Source organism: Labrus mixtus, chromosome 12 (assembly GCF_963584025.1).
Source record: "Labrus mixtus chromosome 12, fLabMix1.1, whole genome shotgun sequence".
Taxonomy (NCBI): Eukaryota; Metazoa; Chordata; class Actinopteri; order Labriformes; family Labridae; genus Labrus; species Labrus mixtus.
Genome location: NC_083623.1, coordinates 28,102,004 through 28,126,348, shown reverse-complemented (window position 1 = coordinate 28,126,348; position 24,345 = coordinate 28,102,004). Strand labels below are relative to the sequence as shown.

Genomic DNA, 24,345 nt, shown 5'->3' with positions numbered 1-24,345 from the left:
TACCTGCTTTTCGTAACATAAGAATGAGTAAGGTCTTTTTACCTGCTCTTTTGTAACATAACAATAAGTAAGGTCTTTTTACCTGCTCTTTTGTAATGTTAACAGACAAAGGGTAAGGTATTTTACCTGCTTTTTGTAAAGTGTCTCGAGATAACACTTGTTATGAGTTGACGCTATACAAATAAAAATTGATTGATTGATTGAAATTGAACACACAGTGATAACCTCCAGAGTGTCCTTTATGTAAATATATAACAATGTGGTTTCAACAATCTCTGAAAGTGTGTGGTCAGGTGTGTCCCTGCTTTAAAGACCACTGGTGTGTCTTCAGACAGGTAAAGGAGAAGATGCTCTTATCTTCATAGACACTCATGGACATGTAGTACTGTAAATCACATAAACACTTTAAAAAGGTTTTGACATTGACAACGTTTGGTAACAAAATGTGGAATTTAGACCGTGTGCATGACCTTTACTGCGATTCTTGTTAATTCAAAACAATAAATGATCTCATATTCTGTGTGTAGGACTTCTATTGTTGCTGTGGTGTCTGAAAAACAGCTCACACACACACACACTCTGAGACAGTGCATCAGTTTATTTCAGAGCTTGTTTAGTCTCACAGGACATCTGCAGCACCACGACACATGAACACATGAACACATGGCTGTAAGCTGGAGGCCACAGAGACGATCACAGAGCCACACAAACGTCTCCTCATCATATTTACATCATGGTTCAGTCTCTGTCCAAGCTCAGAGCAGATGTCTGTCTGCACACTGCAGTGTGTGTCCGGCACACAGCTGTGTGTGTTCTTTGTTGTGAAGTGTGTGTCCTCAGCAGGAAGCAGCAGCTGGGGGACAAACAGGACGCTGTGAGGGACAAACAGAGCTCCGTGTGTCTCTGTCTGCTCCTGGAATGTGAGCTCATCATGAGAGCTGCAGACAGGAAGTCAACTATTTCCTGTGTGTCTGTCTGTATGTGTCAAGGATCCAGAGTGGACGACGCACGTCCACACCTCGTCCACACCTCGTCCACACCTGACACAGCCTGCAGGTCACTGTCCGAGCCGCTGCTGACAGGAGCTGTACCTCTGAAGCACGCCCAACAGGTCATCATAGGAGACACCTCTGTGAGACGGCAGAGACCTAAAGACACAGAGAGAGAGAGAGACTTTATACACACAGAAAATAACACACTGTAAACAAGCAGAGAGACTGTGTGAGGGTGAAACTCTGCCCCCTGCTGGTCACACTGACAGATTACTCCACTGACTCTTAATATATTTCTGTTGAACTGAAGAAGTTATTTTAGTTTAGATGTTTTGGTAGTTTGTATTTTTCATCATTTCACTGAAAACGGTCTCACAGACACAGACACAGACACAGACACAGACACACACTTACATGAACTCAGTGAGTCTGATGTGCCAGGGCAGGAAGCCCAGCGTGCTGTCTACAGGACCGAACTTCACCACCAGCTCAGGGTCCGGAACGTTCTTAGACTCTGAAACACACAGGAGGCACTTTTTCAACATCACGTGTTTTAGAAACAATCTCAGTGAAATGATCCAAAGTACTAAAAAGAACTAACGCTTTAAAACTACATTGATTGTAGTTCGACTGCCTGGAGTTTGCTTCATTTCTGATTCATTAAAAACAATAATCCAGTTTGAGGTGTTTGGTACTTGAAAAGTCAGGTGTGAGGTACCTCTGAGCAGAGAGTCCAGCATGGTGACGCTGATGTCTTTAGAGCTCCTCTCTCTCTTCTCCACGGAGCGACACAGCTGCTGAGCCGCCGCCACGATGCTCTGCTTCCCGTCATCAGGACACAGCAGCTTCACCGCAGGGCGGCACGACAACACTGCAGAGACACAAACATACAAACACATGTTACAAACACATCTTAAATATCATGTCTTGACAAAGGTGGAGTTGTTGGACCTTTATTCTTAGACTTGCGGAAAGCCTTTGATTCAGTTAATCACAATATTCTCATGTCTAAACTCTCCAACTTCAACTTTTCGTCTAATACACGTATCATCATACCTATCCAACAGAATGCAGTATGTGAAAATTAAAGATGTGTGCTCCAGCAACTTGAAGTGCACAATGGGTGTACCCCAAGGATCTGTGTTAGGCCCACTCATTTTTAGTCTCTACATCAATGACCTTCCACAGTATTGTCATGGAGTAGAGGTGCAACTATACGCCGATGACACTGTTTAATACACACACGCAACATCAGCTCAGCTAGTAGCTGCGAAACTAGGCAGTGCTCTGGATGGAGAGGTTAGAAAAATCCTGTCTTACTTTGAATGTAAGCAAAACAAAAGGCATGTTCTAAAACCAAGCTGCATACCCCAGAAGTAAACATCTACATTAAAGAGCCTATATTATGCCCTTTTTGGGGTTCGTATATTTAATCTATGTACCTACTAAAGTATGTTCAAAGTAGCTTAGTGTCTGTTTTCATGAACTGTCGCTCCATGCACCGGCTCGCTTCTGACTCTCTCTCTAAGGCTCTGAAGTGCCCACGTTCGGAGTCCCCACGTGTGCCAAGTCTGATCTGATTGGTCGGCCTGTCGGCTCTGCCGTAATTGGTCAGTCGCTCAGCACGGTTCTCGGAAATGTCACACCCCTTTTACCATATTGGGAATGCAGCCACTTTGGCTCCAAAGGGAGCAAAAACATTAGCACCTTAGCACTACTGTGCTACCGCAGGCTGCGGCATATCGTGGGCGTGCTCCAGAAGTTAACGGGCGTGCAACATGAGCTTCTGGGCTTGCCACAACGAGCCAATGGGCTTAGATCAGTGATCTCACACTGACAAGACGTCACACTGACAAATTTTTTTCGAGGGGGGCTAGAACCGAACGTTACATGCAGCAGCTAGCTGATCATTCAGTTTTATCTCCCCATGGGGCTGACAAGGTGAGTGTGTGTGTGTGTGTGTGTGTGTGTGTGTGTGTGTGTGTGTGTGTGTTGCGTGCTGCACATGCCACTACACCCTCTGACTATGTGGTGTGGGTGTGTGAGTGTGTGTGCCTGGAGGGACATTTCATGTGCAATGCATTGCTATTTGTTACATGTCCTTTACTTGCTGGGTGATGTTTGATGTTTTTATATATGTTGTATTTGTTACTTGCCAAGGGACTGCAGATGTAAATTAGCCTAAGGCTAACTCTGGTGCAATGCATCAAATGGTTACATTGAATTACATAAAGTTAAATTGAATTGAATTGAACAACCTGTTTGTTATCATGTAACCTGTGTGTTATCAAGTAAACCTCTTCAGGTTGTGAATGTGTTGAAACAGTGACAGGTGAACCTGTTAGTGTTTCTGTGTAAACAGGTCTCACAGCCCTGAGGAGTGTGACCTTCTGTTCATTCACAGAAACATGGTGAGCCTGCAGACACACCTGAACACAGACGTGTTCTCAGGTTCTTCCTGTTCTACGCTCACAGCAAACTCGTCTCATAGAAGACAAGGCTTCAGATTTATTTTCTGTTTTGATACTCACTGATAAAATCAATCGTTAAAATAACAGATTGTATGGTTTTAAATTATGAGGCATCAAAAGTGTTAAAAACAACAACCTAACTTAAGAAACATCACACTGTCCTCAGGAGTCATTTCTCCCTGCAGCACAGAGACATATCATCTGTAAGTCAACTCACAGATCCACTCTGCCACTCACTCACAGATCCACTCTGTCACTCACTCACAGATCCACTCATCCACTGATCTCTGTTCAGTTTGAATTCTCTCTGTTGCTGCTCATTTCATTTTTAATAAATAAAAAATAAAAAAAACAATACAACCTCTGTTACTTTAATGATTCATATGTGTTTTTCATCAGACAGGTGTGTCAGGTGTGTAGAAGAGAAAAGGAAGACTTACTCTTGCATGGTCTAAACTGAACTAACACGTTGGGAACTTTAGGAAAACATTGGCAAGGTAAACTTCTGATTAAAAACAGGTGTTGTTGAACAACACTGTGTGCTGTGTCTGTGATAATAAAGCTGTCTTTGTCACACGGTCCTCACCATTCTGCTGCTGTTTGTCACTGCTGTTGTTCAGGACCTCCACGCTGTATTTGGAGCCGTCTACGCCCAACAGGTCCTGCTGCTGCCTCACAATCTCCTCCAGCATGCGGGAGTTATTCTTCTGAAAGATGCCTGAAACAGAGACAGCGTGATCAGAGTTCAGTCTAATAGACAGTTTATTCATCTCACTGAAAGCCTGGAGGAGGAAGGACGATGAGGCGTTGAGTCGAGGATTAATCGATTCTCTTTCCATTAAACCTCAGGAAGAGGAAATAAAAAGACCACAGCATCACGGGACACACTGTGCTCGAATACACTTCAACTAAATGTGATGTGATAAACAGCTGCCCTCAGAGACACGTTCATGTGAGGTGAGCTTAAACACACACACACAGAGGACAGAGAGAAGGTAAACAAACATGATCAAACTTCAGGGTTTCACCATCAACCTGACCTCTGATATAAACAACTTTAGGAAGCCTTCACCTCACACTAGTAGCTGACCTTACAGGGAGAACAGTGTGTATAAATACTGAGTAACATCTGATATGTCAGTGTGAGCTTTGTGTTATTAAGTGTATGGCTGTCACAGTACTAGAATCTTAAACTTTCAATGATACTGAATACCACAGCAGCAACAACAGAAGTCCTTCACACCAAATAATGAGTAATGTCATGTTTTTAATGACCGTTAATTGCAGGCTAACTCATGTTGCCAATGTTTTAGTGCATTTAGAAAGTGTGCTGGAGTTTGTCTGCAATTTTAGTTTAAAACAATAAATTACCCAATATGGGGTGGCTAGGACTTCTGTTTCTGTTAGTGAAATCATATCAAAGTTCAACGTTCTGATATGACGACACTGTGTGTGTGTGTGTGTGTGTGTGTGTGTGTGTGTTTAGTACTAATGCCCAACATTAGAGCCTGAGAAAGAGGCTGTAATAAATCACTTCTTTAATTGATAAATAAAAGAAAGATCAGATTATAAATCATGTCATATGTATTTTACAGTAACAGGCCTCAGTGTCTCGTGTGTTCATGCTCAGAGACAGTACTGTCAAACTACAGACACATAAAGTGGAACAAACTCATATAACCTCTGCTCTCACATGACTGCACTGAAATAAACCAGAGAGGAGAGGGGGGTGAGGAGGAGGAGGGAAGGAGCAGGACGAGAGGGAGAAAGAGGAGGGGGTAATTTTCATGTTAGAAGGGAGGAGGATTTAACCTTCCTTTAATAAAAGAGGATAAAATATCAATTAAAATCATGAAAGTCTGAAATATTCTGTGTGTCCTGAAAGTGTCAGAATATTAATAACAAGTAGACTACTTAAAGGTGTCACACAGGAACCTGAGTATGGGATTATCCACTGAGGGTCTCTAACCTTTCAATTCACACCTGTGGGTTTAACACAGTACCTGTAACCTGAGTTAGAGTTAACCCTACTTTAAAAGAGTTACCTGGAACACTTAGCAGCAGATCTTAGTGGGTTAAAGTGACTGTACATGACTGAACAAATCAAACAGTTTATCAGCCCATACTCAAACATAACACCGGTGTATCACTGTGAAATGTTACCGTGCTGGTCGTAGACGCTAACATAGGAGATCCCCACGGCCATGCACCATACCACCAGGTTGGCTGTGTCCGTGTAGCTCAGCTCTTCTTCGGCCACCAGCAGGCCGATGTGCACCGGCAGCTTATCTAGAGCCCTGCCGTCAGACAGCCACCGAGCCCGGCGACCTGCAGCCCGGCTCCCGGTCACCGGGTTACCGTTAGCATCAGGGTTAGCATGGTTTAACTTCTTCTGCTGGTCCGGAAACCCGGCTAAGGCTAACGGCAGTAGCAGAGCGGCCACCGCCCGCTCCCACAACCGGCCCTTCATACTCCTTAGCCGGACACGGAGCCAGGAGACCAGCGCTCTGTTGACGTGGACCAGAAGGAGCAGGAGCCGCCATAGCAGCCCGTACAACAGCGCCATGACAGCCCGTGTTCCCCCTGTGCTTCCCCCGGAGGATAGTCTCGCAGATAACCGTCAGAGTGTACGGTACAACCGGTGAAATCCTCGGTTATGTCCGCCTGATAAATCTGTTTCAGCGGTTCTTACAGCGCAGTCCGCCCGCCGCCATATTCAGCTCCCCTTAGCAACCCCTGACCTGTGGGCCCGCAGCGCGGAGTTCGCTGATTGGCCGTAGTCATCGTTACGTAATACTGGATCCGCCTTAACTGTCAAATCCAGCCGTAAACTCTTTTAATATTTCAAAATAAAGCTAAACTATGTAAACACATTTCCGCCACTGTGATGAAAATAAAAAATCCTGTAGTTCATTATAATGAGTTATAATCTCAATATAATGATGTAGTTTCTCAAAATAATGACTTAGAATCTCAATATGATGACTAAGTATCTTAACATAATGACTTAGTATCTTAATATAATGAGATAGTATCTCAAAATAATGAGTTAGTATCTCAAAATAATGACTTTGTATCTCAATATAATAAGATAGTATCTCAATAAAATGACCAAACATCTCAATATGATGACATAGTATCTCAATATAATGACATACTATCTTAATATAATGACTTGGCATCTTGATATAATGACGTCGTATCTCAATATAATGATATAGTATCTTAATATAATGACTTAGTATCTCAATATATAATCAGTCCCACACAGGTGAGTCCTGTACTATTTATTCTTTACTATTTATTCTTACTTTTTTATTAACTAATTATATTTTCTTATTAACTAATTATAATTGATTAAATTGTATTGTATTATTTAGGAGCAAGCTCTGTTTATTATTTATTTTAGGAGGGCGGCCTGTTTATTTTATTTATTTTTTATTCATTTCAGGAGGTGTGTGTGATGGTCTTTTCATTTTTTTTTATTTGTAATTTATCTTAGGAGGGCAGTCTGTTTATTTAATTTTTTTGTTATTTATATAAGGAGGGCGGTCTGTTTATTTATTTATTTTTTATATATTTTAGGAGGGCGGTCTGTTTATTTATTTATTTTTTATATATTTTAGGAGGGCGGTCTGTTTATTTATTTATTTTTTATATATTTCAGGAGGGCGGTCTGTTTATTTATTTATTTTTTATATATTTTAGGAGGGCGGTCTGTTTATTTATTTTTTATATATTGTAGGAGGGCGGTCTGTTTATTTATTTTTTATACATTTTAGGAGGGCGGTCTGTTTATTTATTTATTTTTTTATATATTATAGGAGGGCGGTCTCTGTGTTCTCACAGAGCGCTGTGACGCTGTGACGCTGTAGTTTCCCAGAATTCAGTGCGTGAACATGGCGGACAGCAGGGAGAAAGCGCTGCAGGACTACAGAAAGAAACTGCTGGAACATAAAGAGGTGGACGGCCGGTTAAAAGAGCGTAAGAGGCCGTTTAATGTTTCTGTTTGTGACGTAGAGGATATTAGAAACGACTGATGATCATTTTTAATAACATATTTATGTTTTCTGACTGTTAGCTTTAGCTAGCTACACGGCTATCTGCTACTGCTTTGTCATGCAGTTAGCATCCCCATAGAAATCAATGGAAGTTAGCCGGCGGAAGCTAGCACTGCGTTAGCTTCATTAGCCTTAGTAAGACGTTAAACAGCAGCAAGACCACAGCCCAAAAATACATCACTTGATACATATGTTAATATATATTTACTGACACATACATGATATGTTAGTCTTTATAATAACGTTAGCACGCAGAGCTAGCTGTGTCGGGCTAACGTTCACAAGGAGATAACTGTGTGTTTGATGTGTTTGTGTGTGTGTGTGTGTGTGTGCGTGTGTGTGTGTGTGTGTGTGCGTGTGTGTGTGTGTGTGTGTTGTTGTTGTTTTCAGTGAGAGAACAGCTGAGAGAACAAACGAAACAGTATGAGAAGTCAGAGAACGACCTGAAGGCTCTGCAGAGTGTTGGACAGGTAACTTTGTTTTCTTCACCTGACTGTGTGTCTGTAATAGTGACGTAATTATAGTTAATAAATACTTTATTAATCAGTGTTATTCTCTTACTGACATGCTAAACACACACATGCACAAACAGGACCTGTGAACATGCATTAATAGAGAGACACCATAGTGAGGGGGCACACAGGGGGGCTCCAGAGCTGTTTGGTGCCTTGCTTAAGGGCACCTCTGAAGTTCTCAGGAAGTGGCAGCTTTCAAGCAAGTTTAACCCAAGTCCCAATAGACTGAATATTCCAGTCCTATTGTTTCATTCTGAATGAGTAATCGATAAATCAGGTGATATATTTTACAGTAGAAATCACCTCTGAGATAAGTCTCCTCGGCAGGGTTCTTAAGGAGCTGTGCTGTTTGTCTCTAGGACGGCAGTCTGAATGGCTGTGTCATTTAAACATGACAAATAAACCAGGTAATGGTATGCTGAAACATGCACCGTCATGACCATGAGTTCAGTCGCCAACTGACGCAATTGAAAATTCACCCCCACTCAGTCCTGTGGGGGTTTTTCCCCCAGAAAACTTAAAGCACAAACATTCATTTCCTGCAGTCTGATCAGTTTTTATCCACCAATTCGAGTCTTTTCTTCACAACTAAATGATTATGATTCGGTTCTTTTGTCCTTTTTTGTGTCATTTTCAAATCTCCTTTAGTGTTCAACAGACATGTTCACACTATGAAGGCTGCATTCTTTGCATACTTTCATAAACATGTGGACTGAAGAGTTGTTTCTATTTCCTGTGGACTCTGAAGTTTCTTTAGACAAGAAGCCCATCTATAGCTGATACATGATTTAGTATGACATTTATTTGTTTTGTTACACGCGTAAGAATGGAGAATAATAAGCATGATACAGAATGTGATTCATTTCTGTGACACATGAATCTTATTATTCTAATTTACTGATCTTGTTTTTGTTTAAAGAAAGGTCACAACAGTTTAAATAACCGACACACTCACACCTGCCTGTGCTGAGAGAGAGAGACCGAGACAAAGAGATGAACACACACTGATAAGTTTCTAACCGTGTGTGTGTGTTTCTCCCTGCAGATAGTTGGAGAGGTGCTTAAACAGCTGACGGAGGAGAAATGTAAGTTCATTAAAGATAAACTCTGTTTTGGGGGTTCAGCCTGTATTTACTCGGACATTGACTACTTCTGGTATCCTTATGATTAGACGACTCTTAATCGTATTATTATGACATTACATTGACCACAGTCAGTGCCGTCCACACTCTCCTCTCACATGTTTCCATACATACTAACTGCTCTGTGATCACCTTGACATGAGACTGTCAGCGATAAGTCACTGTGTGATGTTTCTGTGTTCTCCTCTTTGATTACAGTCATAGTGAAAGCCACAAACGGACCTCGATATGTGGTGGGATGTCGCAGACAGGTGAGTGCTGCTCACCTTCATGCTGTGTGTGTTATTTTCTATGATGCTTGTGTCGTACATCTTGCTCAGTGTGAGTGCAGCTTCAGTAGAAACTCCTCTCCTAACACTTCCACTAGAGGCTGTCTGCAGAAACACCAGAAGTCAGATTGATGTCACATTTTGATTTTATGAACAATACGTGTTATAAAAGTTAGGCGCCGAGCTGACCTGATTCACAAGCAGACGAAATGTCTGAGTCCTCTCCAAGTAGGTGGCGATATGCACCCATCTCAGATAGTTCAGACCCTCTTAACAGGTTAATAATGGATGTCAGTTGACACCTCTACAGCTCTGTTTTAGGACACGCTGTACTCTTAAATTAAGGAACAAATGTGATGCATGTTGTCCATCTAACTTACGGTGATTTATCACAAGATGAATTATTTTAGACATTTCTGCTGTTTGACCTCGGGGTACTCTGGAGTGTGCTCAGAAAGTGTGGTACAGTTTGGCTCTGATTGACCTTCTGTAGGTGTGACAGTCTCTCTGTGAGAAGCTTAGACTAACGTGTGTACATGATTTAAAGGTCCAGTTTGAATCTGACACAATAAATCCACGCTCTAACATCATGTCAACAGAGTGAGTGGTGATGTCAGCGGTATCACAGAGGTCAGAGGGAGTTAAAGACAGTTTGTGCTGCTGACATGAGCTCAGAGAGGAAGAGTGTGCTGTGAAGAATACATCAGGAGAGCTTCATATTAAACACACACTTCAGGGTTTTTCCTGCATAGAGAATTCTTTGGTGCCCCCAAAGAGGTTTTACCCAGCGCCAAAGGAAAATCACGAGCGCCAAAAGAGAAAAAAAGACGATTCAAATTGCAAATCAAATCCTCTCTGAATGTATGTTAAAAATATCAATACATCAAACAACTGTTGAACAAGCTGAACATAAACTTAAATACAGGTGGGTGTAACGGTTTGTCACCCGCCTCAGCTCCGGCTCTTAGCCTGTCGTTATGTAGACTGAAAGTTAGGGTGAGAGCATTTCCAGCATGATGACCCCCATCGGTGAGATGTCTATGAGTGTGACCTGTGTGTGTGTTTTAGCAGTGTAGTGTGTGTGTGTGTGTGTGTCTGTACAGTATGTGTTAAAAGTGTGTGCGTCTGTGTTTCAGTTGGATAAATCTCAGCTGAAGCCGGGCACCAGAGTGGCTCTGGACATGACCACTCTCACCATCATGAGGTACGACAACACTGAACTCAAACACAGAAACCTATTCACATCTCTACCTGTTTGTTACCATGGCAACAGAAACTGAAGTCCTAGACACAAATGTACAAAGATGTGTTCAGAGTTTTGGTGGCGATGGTTAAACTTCCAGATTGTAAAGAAGTGGTATCAGAAGGGTGTATAGTGTGGACCTCAGTATCATGACATACCTGTGTGTTCTGTGTGTCTCTCTCAGGTACCTGCCCAGAGAGGTGGACCCTCTGGTCTACAACATGTCTCATGAGGATCCTGGCAGTGTGTCGTACTCTGAGATCGGAGGACTGTCTGAGCAGATCAGAGAGCTCCGAGAGGTACACAACATCTCACACACACACCTCCCCATGTTAATGTGTGTGCTCCATATTTCAATTGATCTTCATTTAAAGTATGACAGAGTTATAATCCTTCATGTGCTGTAGACATATATGCTGTATGTAACATTTAAATACGCCACAGCTGTTCTCTGTGCAGTGTTGATATATCCCTGGGTTGTGTGTGGGAAACACTTATCAGTCAGTGTAGATAGTGTCAGGTATACATGTAGACAGTCAGGCCCCGGGTCCACCTAGCGTTGTTTTCCTGAGCACCAGCGTCTTTTCAGTGGGTAGAGAGCGTTTGCAGCAGCGCCGTCTGGAGAATAACCTCAGGGCCCAGCTTCTTTTTATTTTTTTCAAGCGTTTTGCCTTTTCTGTGCAGCCACTGCAAGTGCTTCGAGTTAAAAATCTTTAAACTTTTCAGAAAGGCGCTGTTGACGTTGCCGGCGCTGTGTTTGAAATGTATGATATTCCCGTATTTAGCTCCTACAGATCGTGTCTTGTTCCCACATCCTCTTTGTTACTTTTTAGATTTGAGATCAGACACGGAGCAGAGCAGTGTCCGTCATGCAGCGGCATTTGTCAACAGACGGTTCTCATAGAGACAGGACAAACATGCAGCGCTTTTCTGCCTGGACAAATGCTGGGTCGATACGGGCCTCAATGTACCTCCTTGTTTAGTGAAGTGGAGCTTCAGTTTTATCTTGGTGGACGATTTAGTTCTCCCGTCCTCGTCTCAGTATACAAGCAGACGAAATGTCTGAGTCCTCTCCAGTAGGTGGCGATATGCACCCATCTCAGATAGTTCAGACCCTCTTAACAGGTTAATAATGGATGTCAGTTGACACCTCTACAATTCTGTTTTAGGACACGCTGTACTCTTAAATTAAGGAACAAATGTGATGCATGTTGTCCATCTAACTTACGGTGATTTATCACAAGATGAATTATTTTAGACATTTCTGCTGTTTGACCTCGGGGTACTCTGGAGTGTGCTCAGAAAGTGTGGTACAGTTTGGCTCTGATTGACCTTCTGTAGGTGTGACAGTCTCTCTGTGAGAAGCTTAGACTAACGTGTGTACATGATTTAAAGGTCCAGTTTGAATCTGACACAATAAATCCACGCTCTAACATCATGTCAACAGAGTGAGTGGTGATGTCAGCGGTATCACAGAGGTCAGAGGGAGTTAAAGACAGTTTGTGCTGCTGACATGAGCTCAGAGAGGAAGAGTGTGCTGTGAAGAATACATCAGGAGAGCTTCATATTAAACACACACTTCAGGGTTTTTCCTGCATAGAGAATTCTTTGGTGCCCCCAAAGAGGTTTTACCCAGCGCCAAAAGAGAAAAAAAGACGATTCAAATTGCAAATCAAATCCTCTCTGAATGTATGTTAAAAATATCAATACATCAAACAACTGTTGAACAAGCTGAACATAAACTTAAATACGACGTCTCTGACTACTAGCAGTCATCTCCCCTCTCATCCATTTACGCATGCGGCTCGCGCTGGATAGCCAGCTGATTGACTGTTTCATTTCTTTTGACTGGTTCATGACGCTCCGCTGACACCCACAAGCTAAATGAGGGTTGATTTTCCGCTTGGTGAGTTAATTTCAAAGAGTTGAGGCTGCAAACACACACAAACCAGAACGCCAACCACCGCGCGCACCTGTTGACTTGTAGTGCAACAGAACACGGTTGAGCCGCTATCCGTATGGACCGCGTCAGGAACACACATTCAACTTTTCTCCGTTCACTTCCACCGTGTCTGCTTTTATCAACAATCAATAACTTAACGACCGTAACGTCAGCCAGCTGTAGTCTGTGAACTTCTCCACACAGACTGTCAAACAGCGCTGTGTTATAACCAGCAAATATATTTTTATTATTTCTCAAGTTCCTGATCTGATCAAATGATCCAAATTATCTGTGACTGAAATCTGTGATTATTTGATATAATACCTTAACTCAAATAAATGTACTTGTATGAAAACACAATTTAAAGGTAAAGAGCAACCATCATAGGAAGAGGGTGAAATGCACTGAGGATGTGACCTCCCCTCTTCCAATCTCATTACACCCCTCTCCCTCAAAATCCCTCCCAGGTCCAGCTGTAGAGGTCTAACTCCTGTTCTGTTTTCAGGTGATCGAGCTTCCTCTCACCAACCCTGAGCTCTTCCAGAGAGTTGGTATCATCCCCCCCAAAGGCTGTCTGCTCTACGGACCCCCAGGTCAGACCTCAGCATGATGGCTCATTAAGTTTAATGAAGTTATTGAATCAATCAGTCTGTATTCACATCATGTCTCCTCTGGTAGGGACGGGCAAGACTCTCCTGGCCCGAGCTGTGGCCAGCCAGCTGGACTGTAACTTCCTCAAGGTGTGTGTGTGTGTGTGTGTGTGTGTGTGTGTGTGTGTGTGTGTGTGTGTGTGTGTGTGTGTGTGTGTGTGTGTGTGTGTGTGTGTGTGTGTGTGTGTGTGTGTGTGTGTGTGTGTGTGTGTGTGTGTGTGTGTGTGTGTGTGTGTGTGTGTGTGTGTGTGTGTGTGTGTGTGTGTGTGTGTGTGTGTGTGTGTGTGTGTGTGTGTGTGTGTGTGTGTGTGTGTGTGTGTGTGTGTGTGTGTGTGTGTGTGTGTGTGTGTGTGTGTGTGTGTGTGTGTGTGTGTGTGTGTGTGTGTGTGTGTGTGTGTGTGTGTGTGTGTGTGTGTGTGTGTGTGTGTGTGTGTGTGTGTGTGTGTGTGTCACTGAAAGTCTTACTGTGTGCGTGTCACTGAAAGTCTTACTGTGTGCGTGTCACTGAAAGTCTTACTGTGTGTGTGTCACTTTGTGTTTGTGTCACTGTTTTTACCGTGTGTGTGTTGTAGGTGGTGTCGAGCTCCATCGTGGATAAATACATCGGAGAGAGCGCTCGTCTGATCAGGGAGATGTTTAACTACGCCAGAGATCACCAACCCTGCATCATCTTCATGGACGAGATCGACGCCATCGGTAAGAAACAGCACGAGGAAAATGATACCACGATGTCGTATTCTGTACAATTATTACGTGTGTGTGTGTGCAGGTGGTCGTCGTTTCTCTGAGGGGACGTCAGCTGACAGAGAGATCCAGAGGACTCTGATGGAGGTGAGTCTGTTTATAACTCACCTGTGTAGCTGTGTGTGTGTAACTGTGTGTTACTGTGTATAGCTGTGTGTAACTGTGTTACTGTATGTGTTACTGCGTGTAGCTCTGTGTGTAACTGTGTGTTACTGTATGTGTTACTGTGTGTAGCTCTGTGTGTAACTGTGTGTTACTGTATGTAACTGTGTGTTATTGTGTGTAACTCTGTGTGTTACTGTATGTAACTGTGTGTTACTGTGTGTTACTGTGTGTTATTGTGTGTTACTGTATGTAACTGTATGTAACTGTGTGTTACTGTGTGTTATTGTGTGTTACTGTATGTAACTGTATGTAACTGTGTGTTATTGTGTGTTATTGTGTGTTACTGTGTGTTATTGTGTGTTACTGTATGTAACTGTATGTAACTGTGTGTTACTGTGTGTTACTGTGTGTTATTGTGTGTTACTGTATGTAACTGTATGTAACTGTGTGTTACTGTGTGTTATTGTGTGTAGGTCTGTGTGTTACTGTGTGTAACTGTATGTTACTGTATGTGTAACTGTGTGTTATTGTGTGTAGCTCTGTGTGTAACTGTGTGTAACTGTGTGTGTAGCTGCTGAACCAGATGGACGGCTTTGACACTCTGCACAGAGTGAAGATGATCATGGCCACCAACAGACCCGACACTCTGGACCCCGCCCTGCTCAGACCAGGGAGGCTGGACCGCAAGATCCGTAAGACCCGCCTCTTCCTGTCTGTAACCCTACACTGAGACCAGCCAATCAGATCTAATGTTCTGTGTTTTAACCTGCAGACATCGAGCTGCCCAATGAACAGGCTCGTATGGACATCCTGAAGATCCACTCCAGCCCCATCACCAAACACGGAGAGATCGGTCAGTCTGAGACACACACACACACACACACACACACACACACAGTCAAGTCTCTCTACAATGTTTAGAATTTAGACTGCAGTACCCATTTTAAACACTAGGTGTCACAGTTACATATCGCTCCTTTAAAGTGTCGACTCCAAGTTTAAAATGTTCACACACACAAACGATCCCTGAGACTTTCACTCCTTTAACCACCAAACACTGGACTTCCTGCAGACTTTCACAATAAAGTTACGTGAATGTTTATCAGTTATGTGAAAAACTGAGAATCCTGCTCGGCTGAGCACACTCTCTCACACTAGTGAACGCCCTGACACTGTGTGTGTGTTTGTGTGTTTCAGACTTTGAAGCCATCGTGAAGCTGTCAGATGGATTTAACGGAGCTGATCTGAGGAACGTGTGCACAGAAGCAGGTCAGACTGAAGTACACCGTGTTTATGTGTTGACATGATGAGCTCTGTTAGAGTGCTCATGTGGTGTTGTGTGTGTGCAGGTCTGTTTGCGATCCGCTCTGACCGAGAGTACGTCACCCAGGAGGACTTCATGAAGGCGGTGAGGAAGGTGGCGGACTCGAAGAAGCTGGAGTCTAAGCTGGACTATAAGCCTGTATAAATCACATGTTTTCATACGTTTCTGTTAAAGCTCATTTTGCTGATGTGTCTGCTCTTCACTGACACAAACTGTACAAACCTTCTTCCTGTGGTGAAATAAACATTATATCGTCTGTCTGTTCCTGAGTTTAACGTCTCCATCAGCCGATCACTCACAGCTCTCTGCTGCACAGCTCATCATGTTTATTAGAGTGTGACGTTTGATGACATCACACAAACACTCCTGATCAGCTGCTCGTAGAGTAATCCTCGATGTGCAGGCAGCAGCTCACCTCACTGGATGTTTACATTGAACAAAAGAACCTGTAGGTGGCAGCAGAGAGCTGGGGAGTAACATCCATCCTTACAGAAAAACAGAAGTTCTTACAGTGTGATTAGACACTTGTCTTCCTGCTGGCTCCGCTTTATACTTTTATTAAAACACATGAAGGACTGAGCTTCCATGTTTGGTCCTTTAAGAGTTAATTAGCCTCTCGGATCATACATGATTTAAATGTCATTCTTTAAACTCTGGTAATGACGTGTTTTTGAATTCTATAAGATGTTTTAAATAAAGCTACTTCATGTTAAACCCTTCAAACTTCACATCAGACCTCTGTTTGTTTCTTTAATAAACAGGAAACATCACGTTACCTCAGGATGTTTATTTTTTACAGTGCACTTTTTAGAACAGATCATACAGAATCAGAAAAAATAAATACTGCACTGTTCCTTTAAGACACTCAAAACATAAAAACATTCACAAATAAATAATCTGCTCAGCGTTTGAATAAAAACTGACTTCATGTTAGTATCTTTTCATCGTGTCATTAAGATCTGTCGTTACCGCCCGTCTCCATGGTGACCAGACAGTTGAGATGGATCAGAATTATCGTTGACAATAAAAAAACTTTCCAAACATCTGATTATTTTACACCAGTCTGATCCATCGATTACATTCATGATTAAACAAAAACGAGCTGCATGCACCCGACTGCCCCCTGCTGGCAGACTGATGTATGGTCAGGGTGGAGGCTCTGCAGATGATCATAGTGCCCCCTGCTGGCAGAGGCTGAAGGACTCCAGGATGAAGGCTCTGCAGATAGGGCAGTGCTGGAAACGTGACACACAGCCGTCACAAACACAGGCGTGTCTGCAGGGCAGCAGAACACGGTTCACTGCTGCGTTCTGACACACCACACAGTCTCTGCCTCCCCCTACTGACCAGAGCTCGTCCTCCAGCTGCTGCTCCTGCTCCTCCTCCAGGACTGGACTCTGCTCCGGTCTGCTGGCCTCTCTGGGTTCACTCTGTGTTGAAGACTGCTCTGAGATGCTGGACGCCCCCCCACTGTCAGCGGACATGAAGAGAGGCTGCAGGAGAAAAATGAAAAATGTTACAGATGAGACACATGATATCCAAAGTTTAAACCCGACGATCAGATCACAGGTAACCGACGATGATATCATGTATTAAATAGCTCATAGTGCTGTGGACCCCTCATTAACATCAAACTCTCTGCAGGCCAGCTCGTTGTACCTAGGCCTTCAGTTATCAGGCCAGCTCGTTGTACCTACAGTCTCTAAATGTACTATGGGAGGTAGAGCCTTCAGTTATCAGGCCTGCTTGTGGTATAGTCTCTAAATGTACTATTGGAGGTAGAGCCTTCAGGAGTCAGGTCCCTCTCCCTTGAATCATGTACCAGTCAGAGTCTGGGAGGCAGACACACGTTGTCCCTTTAAGAGGAGGTTTTTCACCTTTCCTTTGTGATTAAGCTTGTTCTTACATCCAGCCTTTCTCGAAATGAAGAAACATGTAAATGCAGTCTGAGACGTACCTTTAACTCGTACATGTTCCCCTGTGAGGTGAGCAGGTACTGAAACAGAACCCGGGCAGAGAGGCTGTATCGATCATCAGGAACATGGAGAACGCTCACACTCACCACCTGAGACAACACACACACACACACACACACACACACACACACACACACACACACACACACACACACACACACACACACACACACACACACTGATTACATTCATATTCCTGGGCCCATTTCAATGAAGCTTTGTCATACTACATCAAATACTTTTTATAATCGTGGCATTTTCTAATTAAGACTGGATCGTGGTGAAGAGAAACCCTGTGAGGAGGACTTTGAGTTTCTCGGGCTGAGGAGAAATGATCTGCAGACACTGAATCATAGACTGACTGTATAAACATGGACGTAGCCTGAGTGACGTCACCCTTCGGCTTCTGAAGGGGCTGTTTTGGAAGCCTACTCATGCTGGTCGCCATTTTGGAAATGCTGACTCTGACAAACTTCAGTCAACTTAACCGGGAGCTGAGGCGGGGCTTAAGCCTCCTGACAAACAGCTACATAATGGATGATTGCAGTCAAGTGTGTCATGCCCCTTATTAGGAATAACCCTTATCTTTCAATTATTCAAAACTAGCGTGTGTGTGTGTGTCTGTGTGTGTGAGGTGCACTCACTATGTTGTGCGTCTCTCTGGCATCCTGCTCCGTTAGCGTTAGCACAGCCACCAGAGGGTAGCATTCTCGGGGCATGGGGCCGAGGTCAATGACCCCTCTGTCAGCAGGTATTTGTGTGTGAAGCTCCTCCCCTTCCTCACAGCTGATCCTGAGGGGGCGGAGTCAAAGAGGCTAAACAGACACTTGAGTCATCACGAGGATGTTTGATTCATCTATCTTTACGTTTCACTTGATAAGGATACGTGAAGCTCTCACAGTGCAGGTAGCGGAGCTGCAGGGCCTCCTGGATGTGTTGGGGGGTGCTGATCCTCTTGCTGTGCTGGTGTGCATGCAGCACCCCCTGCAGGGCTCTGATCTCACAGCCCCAGAAACAGGTGAGCACACAGGGCTCCAGACAACACGGCCTCAGGTACACCCCACCTGTGAGGGAGAGAAACAAACTCAAAGTTTGAGACTTTGATTCCAGGTGTCTTAAAACATTAAAACCTTTCATTGTAATGATTGTGATGTCAAACCGTGCTGAAGCTTTGAAATAACTTCACCTGGTTCACAACACAGGTGTGTTGGAGAGGAAAGAGTCCATCAAACGGCTCTCTTTTGTTATTCTACTATACAATGTACCAGTATGGATACATATCCTTCAGACAGTGTGCAGGAGTTCAGCTGCAATATTTAAAAACAATAATATTAGGTGTCTGGGACTTCTAATGCTGTTGCCATGGTAACAGACAGGTCTATATGGTTTGATCAGATATGTATCAAAGTCTTAATGTGGTATCAGGACTACTCTATTCACATGTTTACTGGGTGTGTTGGATGGAGAGGTAAGATCGCGCCCCCCTTAGGTTACATGATGATGACAAGATGAGCTCTCACCTGAGACGGAGGCCGGCCCATGGCCCACCTCCAGGCCGAAGGGGTTAGTCACCTGGACCATGTGCTTCTCGGGCGTGGGCAGGACGGACTCAGACTCATCAGAGCTGCGGAGGATCACTGGGACGTCGACACCAAACCTGCAGGAGACACAAAGATATCAGGTTCTGCATCTACCTGTGATTCTGAAAGACAGACTAACACCTGAGAGATACCTGTCTGTAGAAATACTGATCGGTATCACATGAGAGCAGCACACCTGTACACCTGCTGCTTCCTGTGTTCCTGTGAGTGTTGTGACCTGCTGACCTTCACTCTGGGACTCTGAGGACATTTTAAATCTGTATTTAGTGAAGTCTTTCTGTTCTCTGTCACCTGTTTTCATTCAGTATAAAAGATGATGTCTGAAACAACAATCTCAGTCCTTAATGCTCACAGAAAATAATCTGGAGAAAACATTTTTGCTTTAATAAACTCCTGAATGCAGCGTCATTATGTTTGAAGTTCAAATTCCTGCTGAGCTTTAACATGTAATACAGCACAGTGTGTGTGTGTGTGTGTGTGTGTGTGTGCACGTCTCATAAAGACAGTTACATTAATGTATGTTACACACACGGAGCAGACAAGAAGACTCTGTCTCAATGCGGCTGTGGCTCAGTTGGTAGAGTCATCACCTCTCAACCAGAAGTTCAAGGGTTCAATCCCCAGCTGGGCAACATGTCCAATGTGTCCTTGGGCAAGACACTTAACCCTGAATTGCTCCCACTGCTTTGGTGGCGGTGTATGAATGGATTAGTTACTTCTGATGGATGATACTACATAGTGATCACTACCATCAGTGTGTGAATGTGTAGGTGTGACCTGCGGTGTAAAAGCGCTTTGAGTAGTCGGAAGACTAGAAAAGTGCTATATAAGCTCAAGTTCACTTATCATTTGAAATGTAATTAAAAACATTAAATTCTCATGCGGTGGGGTGTTGTTAGGACTTTTACTTTTGTTGCCGTGGTAACAAAAAGGTATCGATAATGTTTAATTTTTACTACAATCATATCAAAGATAAAAGTCTTATATCAACTCTAACAGAGAGAGAGAGTCAAAGTACATCATGACATTAATAACAGCTCCTGTATTAAAGCAGGAGGTCGTGTGTCAACAGATATAATCAGGGAGGTAACAGTTTAGATAGTGACCGTGCTAACTGGTGACTCTCAGCCAAATGCTTCTGTTTACGTATTAATATATTTACTAATATGAATATAACTTTATTTCTATAACAACTCATATAGACTTTTACAAGTCGCAAAGAAACTCTACGGCTTCAACACCATGACAAGACTGAAAGTCTTTGGTTGAGAGTCACCAGTTAGCACGGTCCATATTTAAACCATAACACCGGGACAGTGGCTAAGCTAAAGCTAAACTAGCCTGGCTAACTGTCTCTTACCAGCCGAGCACCATGGCGGCGGTTACCAGGAAACATAAAGACACCACAGAGATGTAAAAGAGCGGGGAGTACTCAAACAGGGTGACTAGGAACACCGCCGCCATGACAGCTTAAATCAAATCACTCGATAAGTCCACATAAAACGAAGAACCTTCTGGAAGAGGAACACTCCTTCTCTGCTCGTCAGCCATGACAGCAACTACGGCGGCCTGGATGGTACAAAAAGTATCACTGTATACATATGGCTATTAACAAATGTGAGTCTGTGTTAAATATTAGTTATTATACCTTATTAAGTTATAAACTTATATAATACTTCACGTGTCGGAACCATAGACTGTAACCATAGACTGTTGGAACTAAAAATATCAAAAATAAAATGTGCTCTAAAATTATGCTTGAAAAGTTTGTTTTGTTTTATGTCATATATTAAAACCAACCTTTAAACCAAGCAGCAACCACCGATGTTAAATAATGAAGAAGATGCTGAAGTGTAAAATCCTGCAGTTCTTAAAGTGTCCACTAGAGGCTGGTTGCAGAAGCACAGGAAGTCACATACACACCCATTCTAAAAAGTCTGTTTTTACAGCAGAGATTAACATGTTTACAGCCTGGTTCAAAAAACCAAATAGGTGTGATTAGCTCATGTCTCGATGGACACACACTGTACGGGGGGTGAATGTTTTGATGACTCATCAGTTTTGATTTGATGAAGGATAAGAGTTATTCATAATAAGGCGTGTAGCTGACCAGATTGACAGGTGGGCGCGGTGTAACGGTTTGTCAGGAGGTTTAAAACCCGCCTCAGCTCCAGCTCTCAGCCTGTCGTTAGGCTGACTGAAAGTTAGACTGTGACAGCATTTCCAGCATGGAGACCGCCATTAATTCACATATTCCACATCAACCATTTATTCAGATATAGAAGGACAGCTGACTCCTTAGGGTGTCTCCCCCGACTCAGCTGAACAGGACATGTTTCAGGTTGCCTTGATAACAAATCCTTAATCAAAGGTAGCGCCCCCCTGAATCCTCCCCTCTTTCTGGTCTCCTTGACTCTACATGGGACCGCCTTTTTTAGTTAAAGCACAAGGAGTGACCATATTTGGGGAAAGGGGTGGAGCTGGAAACGAGCATGGGTTCCGCCCCCTTTTCCAAATATTGTCACTTCCTTCAACATAATGCTGAAAACATGAACAGCCTTTTCCCTACATCGAATCTCTCACATTACATTTTTATAGTAGTGACCTGTCAATCACAGGTAGCCCCGCCCCTATATCTTCCCCTCTTTCTGGTCTCGGTGATTCTAACTGGGACAATAAGTTACTAAATAAAGTCCATGCTGTGTTGAAGAAGACTTGAGACTCGAGATTGAGAACATAACCCCATGAGGAAAATGTTTTATGAGTAATAAATCCACATTTTATCATAGACTTCTAAACAATCAGATACCCCCTGCTGGGCATTAGAGAGAATGCAGCTTGCACATCTGGCTTCTCTTTTCAGAAGAAACTGATAGAGAATAATAGAAGAACATGATGGTGAAAAGAGTTTTAAATTGAATGTGTAAGTCGCTCATGCGGATGTTGACTTTATTTTGAAAGTGTGAACAGGAAGTTGTGTGTGACGTCGTAAACATGACATCATGAACTGCTGAGATTACATCCGCAGCTTTGTGCCGTTTGTTGATGATCGCATCATTGAAGAAGAATAAACGCTGTTGTGATGAGTGTGTGTGCTCGGCAGGTCTAAATGTGTGTGTGTGTTTAAATGTGTGTGTGTTCGCTCACATGTTGGAGACAGCCTGGCTCGGCTCGGTTCGGCTCGGCATACAGATGTTCCAGCTGAGGATGTAGAATGTGTTTTGATTGGTGTGTCTGTGATTTATTGTTATGACTGAGTGTCTGATTGGTGTGTGTTTGTGATTGTTTGTATTATTGTTTGTTTGTATTTGTTGTTATTTATGATTTAATCGAGCCTCTAACGATGAGTGTGAAGGACAGCGGGGCTCTCCGGCAGCACAGCTCGGATAATAACTCGGTCAGCAGCAGTGACTGGGACATGGCCAACGACGTGTTCGTGTCCGGGTTCGACGACACCCCTCCGGGAGACGGACTCTGTGCGGCCGGGGACCCGGACAGACACCTGCCGCTGCTGAGGGGGGATGACGGCATGATGCTGGGCCTGCCGGATGAGGAGTACCCGGGCTCCTCGTACCTGTCCATCGAGCCGGACTACACTGAGAGCGACGGGACCGTGAGCACCAAGAAGCGGATCCGGTCCAACAGCTCCCGGCACCGCGGGGACATCGTCACGGAGCTGGGACCGGAGGAGATCCGCTGGTTCTACAAGGAGGACCGGCGAACCTGGAAGCCTTTCGTCGGACACGACTCGTTAAAAATCGAGCTCGTGTTCCGGAGGTTCTGTGAGCAGAACCCGGACCGATTCAAGCAGCCGGACGACCCCGCCGAGGAGACAGCCCAGACCGGGGAGGTCCAACCTGACAGCGGGCAGGACGGTGTCGGAGGAGCGCGGAGCTCGGGGTCAGAGGAGGTGAAGGAGTCGGAGGAGGTGAGCGTGGAGGCGGTGTGTGTCCGAGGAGGACTGTACGAAGTGGACATCCGGGACAAAGAGTGCTACCCGGTCTACTGGAACCGTGAGTCTTATTATTATTAATGATCACTAGTAGGCCTACTAGCCTACATCATACTGAACTATTACAGGCTACTAACTATCAATACTGTACAATTACTATTACTGCTGGAACAGAAAGAGGTGAACCAATCAAACACACCCTGTAACAAACATGACATGATCTCAGAGTGTGTTTGTGTGTGTGTGTGTGTGTGTGTGTGAGACACAGAGATTCACATGTCAAACACACCCTGTAACAAACATGCCATGACCTCAGTGTGTGTGTGTGTGTGTGTGTGTGTGTGTGTCAAACACAACCTGTAACAAAGATGACGTGGTGTCTCTCAGAACAGGACAGAATCCCGGTGATGAGAGGGCAGTGGTTCATTGACGGGACGTGGCTACCCTTGGAGGAGGATGAGAGTGACCTCATCGAGGTCGACCACCTGGCCCGTTTCCGGGGGCAACAGATGAGGGACACCTACGAGATGGAGGTTGTGACGACCACGGTGGACAGCAAGGACTGTGAGGACATGAAACAGAGAGTGTGTGTGTGTGTGTGTGTGTGTGTGTGTGTGTAAGTGTTAATCAGCGTCTGCGTGTGTGTGTGTGTGTGTGTGTGTGTGTGTGTGTGTGTGTGTGTGTGTGTGTGTAAGTGTTAATCAGCGTCTGCGTGTGTGTGTGTGTGTGTGTGTGTGTGTGTAAGTGTTAATCAGCGTCTGCGTGTGTGTGTGTGTGTGTGTGTGTGTGTGTGTGTGTAAGTGTTAATCAGCGTCTGCGTGTGTGTGTGTGTGTGTGTGTGTGTGTGTGTGTGTGAGTGTATGTGTGTAGGTGTTAATCAGCGTCTGTGTGTGTCAGCCATCCACAGTCTGAAGCTGAGCAGGAGTCATGTGGACTGGCACAGCGTGGACGAGGTTTATCTTTACAGCGACGCCACCACCTCCAAGATCGCACGCACTGTCACACAGAAACTCGGCTTCTCTAAAGGTACACACACAAGCACACATACATGAAGGTTCAGAAAAGGGAGGACAGGTACCCCAAATGTAACACAGACACACACGGCCCTGTGAGCTCAGGTATAACTCCTTCCTCCATCTCCCCAGCCTCCAGCAGTGGGACGCGTCTCCATCGAGGATACGTGGAGGAGGCGGCGCCTGAGGACACACCCCCTGAAACCACACATATCGTGTTTGTGGTGCACGGTATCGGACAGAAGATGGACCAGGGACGCATCATAAGGAACACCAGCATGTGAGACAACTTAATTATTAAATAAATAACATTCATTAACGAGATGCACTGGCTTTACATCAAGT

The 24,345-nt window shown here is 44.1% G+C and overlaps 4 protein-coding genes across 6 annotated transcripts in view; 2 read left to right on the top strand and 2 right to left on the bottom strand.

Moving 5' to 3' along the window:
• Positions 1-583: 583 nt before the first annotated feature.
• Positions 584-6,217, bottom strand: nus1 (NUS1 dehydrodolichyl diphosphate synthase subunit). Its single transcript, XM_061051388.1, has 5 exons — positions 5,627-6,217; positions 4,050-4,181; positions 1,711-1,863; positions 1,407-1,506; positions 584-1,148 (listed from the first exon to the last, which is right to left on the bottom strand). The coding sequence occupies exons 1-5, from the start codon at positions 6,027-6,029 to the stop codon at positions 1,058-1,060; spliced, it is 879 nt and encodes a 292-aa protein (XP_060907371.1). The 5' UTR covers positions 6,030-6,217; the 3' UTR covers positions 584-1,057.
• A 1,086-nt stretch (positions 6,218-7,303) lies between these two features.
• psmc6 (proteasome 26S subunit, ATPase 6) lies at positions 7,304-15,714 on the top strand. The gene is made up of 14 exons (XM_061051371.1): positions 7,304-7,447; positions 7,915-7,994; positions 9,085-9,124; positions 9,380-9,432; positions 10,587-10,654; positions 10,878-10,992; positions 13,141-13,228; positions 13,314-13,375; positions 13,858-13,981; positions 14,055-14,116; positions 14,706-14,826; positions 14,907-14,987; positions 15,332-15,403; positions 15,484-15,714. Exons 1-14 carry the CDS (start codon positions 7,363-7,365, stop codon positions 15,600-15,602), a joined length of 1,170 nt encoding a protein of 389 aa, XP_060907354.1. The 5' UTR covers positions 7,304-7,362; the 3' UTR covers positions 15,603-15,714.
• A 516-nt stretch (positions 15,715-16,230) lies between these two features.
• On the bottom strand, positions 16,231-20,616 carry cgrrf1 (cell growth regulator with ring finger domain 1). 3 transcript variants are annotated; one of them, XM_061051384.1, is made up of 7 exons: positions 20,396-20,590; positions 19,211-19,275; positions 18,955-19,091; positions 18,321-18,498; positions 18,079-18,226; positions 17,416-17,523; positions 16,231-16,951 (listed from the first exon to the last, which is right to left on the bottom strand). In XM_061051384.1, exons 1-7 carry the CDS (start codon positions 20,429-20,431, stop codon positions 16,628-16,630), a joined length of 996 nt encoding a protein of 331 aa, XP_060907367.1. In that variant the 5' UTR covers positions 20,432-20,590; the 3' UTR covers positions 16,231-16,627. The 3 variants fall into 3 exon arrangements, with proteins under 3 accessions (XP_060907367.1, XP_060907366.1, XP_060907369.1); XM_061051383.1 differs by lacking the exon at positions 19,211-19,275 and having other exon boundaries at positions 20,396-20,616; XM_061051386.1 differs by lacking the exon at positions 19,211-19,275 and having other exon boundaries at positions 18,079-18,220; positions 20,396-20,616.
• Positions 20,617-21,930: 1,314 nt separating this feature from the next.
• The window catches only part of ddhd1b (DDHD domain containing 1b), an 18,155-nt gene continuing 15,740 nt past the window's right edge, over positions 21,931-24,345 (top strand). Inside the window, exons 1-4 of the mRNA XM_061051294.1 lie at positions 21,931-23,048; positions 23,375-23,551; positions 23,885-24,013; positions 24,133-24,280. Of these exons, the coding sequence (XP_060907277.1) occupies positions 22,379-23,048; positions 23,375-23,551; positions 23,885-24,013; positions 24,133-24,280 (1,124 nt within the window). The 5' untranslated portion in view covers positions 21,931-22,378. The remainder of the gene's footprint in view (positions 23,049-23,374; positions 23,552-23,884; positions 24,014-24,132; positions 24,281-24,345) is intronic.